Source organism: Cupressus sempervirens, chromosome 2, assembly GCF_028749045.1.
Source record: "Cupressus sempervirens isolate cs-2001-9-10 chromosome 2, ASM2874904v1, whole genome shotgun sequence".
Classification (NCBI taxonomy): domain Eukaryota; kingdom Viridiplantae; phylum Streptophyta; class Pinopsida; order Cupressales; family Cupressaceae; genus Cupressus; species Cupressus sempervirens.
Genome location: NC_143119.1, coordinates 314,593,368 through 314,595,238, shown reverse-complemented (window position 1 = coordinate 314,595,238; position 1,871 = coordinate 314,593,368). Strand labels below are relative to the sequence as shown.

Here is a 1,871-nt window from a genome sequence, read left to right as displayed (position 1 = left end):
AGCCATGACTATTAGTGAACATGGAACACCACATAATTAACCGCCTGTGGGCAGGGGAGCGCGTCGCATCACCCAACAATCTCCCCCTCAATGCGCATACCAAGTGCTTACGCGGGTCGAGAAGGCACCGGAGAGATTTGAACCCATGACCAAGCGAAACCCACAAGCTCTAATACCACTTGTAAAGCCCATTTGCCGTTGCACCAAAAGCCATGACTGTTAGTAAACAGGGAACACCACATAATTAACCCCTTGTGAGCAGGGGAGCGCGTCGCATCACCCAACATCACCCAACAACGAGAACCCCTGTTCTGAAAAAAAAAACAACGATTCTTTTCTTAATCATTCCGTGACTGATGCCTGCATATTTAAAAAACTGACAAGCAAATTACTATACATGGAAAAGTGTTGTGCGATCTGGAGAGAAATCACTGAGGACCCTAATATTAAAAAAAAGCGAAATTAATTTTACCTTGCCTGCCTCAGAAAGCTCATCCCCAAAAACATCGTTCAACACCGTTGTGGAAACCAAAGACGCCTCCAAAATCTCCAATGCCTGTAAAATTTTGGCCTTATTACAAAAATATCATCCAAAGTACCTAATAATAACTTTGTCTGAATCTCATGGCAAGCATTTATTTTTTTAACAAAATTGCGGCTCAAAAAAATTGCAATAAGCTCCGAAAGAAATATTAATATTGAAAGAAATATTAATAATAATAGATCTAAAAGCTCAGACCTTGTTGCGATCAACAACTGCATTCCGCTCTCTGAGGCCTGCTAAGCTTTTAATATTGAGCTGATCGAGCAGCATTATACTTGTTATTGTGGAGCTCCCCGTTATGTTGAGGTCATAAGTTATTATAAATGTAAGAATTTCTTTGACATAGCCGCTATTCTTTTGCCCTCCACTTTGACTGCTGCTGCTTCCGGTGGCGTGACTGGGACTAGTGTTATGCCGCAGCTGCACGAGGCGGTTTATAGGATTTCCACAAATACATTTATCTGTGCTGCTGGTGCTGATATTATGAGTTTTGCTATCACCTGAAGAACGACCGTAATAGGGATCTTGTGAATAATTTCCCATACCAGAGCAGACGTAATAATTCGCCCCCTCGATCCTCAGAGTGTCATTAGAGTAGGCACTTACGAATTTGGGGTTAAGCAGTTGGGATTTATCCGTGCTCATAAACTCCGAGGGTAGCTTTTCCATGCTCTCATACAGGTTTGATACAGAACCGATTTTCGTAGTGGATTTATATGTATGCAGTAGTTTAAGGACGGAACCCATAGGCATACAAAGCAAACTAAACAGAAAATCAACGAAATCCTTTCCCGCCTCCGCATAAACAATACGTTGGGTTTTAGTATTTATCAGAAAGCGTACACTCATGGATTCAGAGCTCTTCTTTGCCATTTTAGCATAGCTAACACCTTCAAAGGCAAGAATAACTAAAAGCTCCGTTGAGAATCCCAAGTTGAGAGAACGACTTTAATCACAATATGGAAGATTTGAGCGAGACATTGGGATTTGATCAAACATTTAATCTCTTTAATGAGAAGTGACGACAATGTCACTTCTCGACTGTAAATTTAATTTCCACATTGAATCCCGAGGAAGCTAAATTGGGTAACTTATAACTGACTATACTACAATGTACGTATGATTGTTAAATGCCTACTGCAAACAGATGTCGAAATGGTTCGCAGCACGGCAAGATCTTCGACGAAAATATTCACAATGAATATTAACGCTATGAAAGATATTGGCACTCATCGTCTTATTGTACATATATAATCAACTTTCGTTTGATCCGTGCACTACGTGTCCGATAGTTAATGATGCAACGTGACTGTAACTATCCACACAC

The 1,871-nt window shown here is 40.6% G+C and overlaps 1 protein-coding gene across 1 annotated transcript; it reads right to left on the bottom strand.

Annotated features, from left to right (window-relative positions):
- Nucleotides 1-342: 342 nt before the first annotated feature.
- On the bottom strand, nucleotides 343-1,417 carry LOC149572368 (uncharacterized). The gene is made up of 3 exons (XM_089815824.1): nucleotides 740-1,417; nucleotides 473-556; nucleotides 343-360 (listed from the first exon to the last, which is right to left on the bottom strand). Exons 1-3 carry the CDS (start codon nucleotides 1,415-1,417, stop codon nucleotides 343-345), a joined length of 780 nt encoding a protein of 259 aa, XP_089671950.1.
- Between the last annotated feature and the right edge of the window lie 454 nt (nucleotides 1,418-1,871).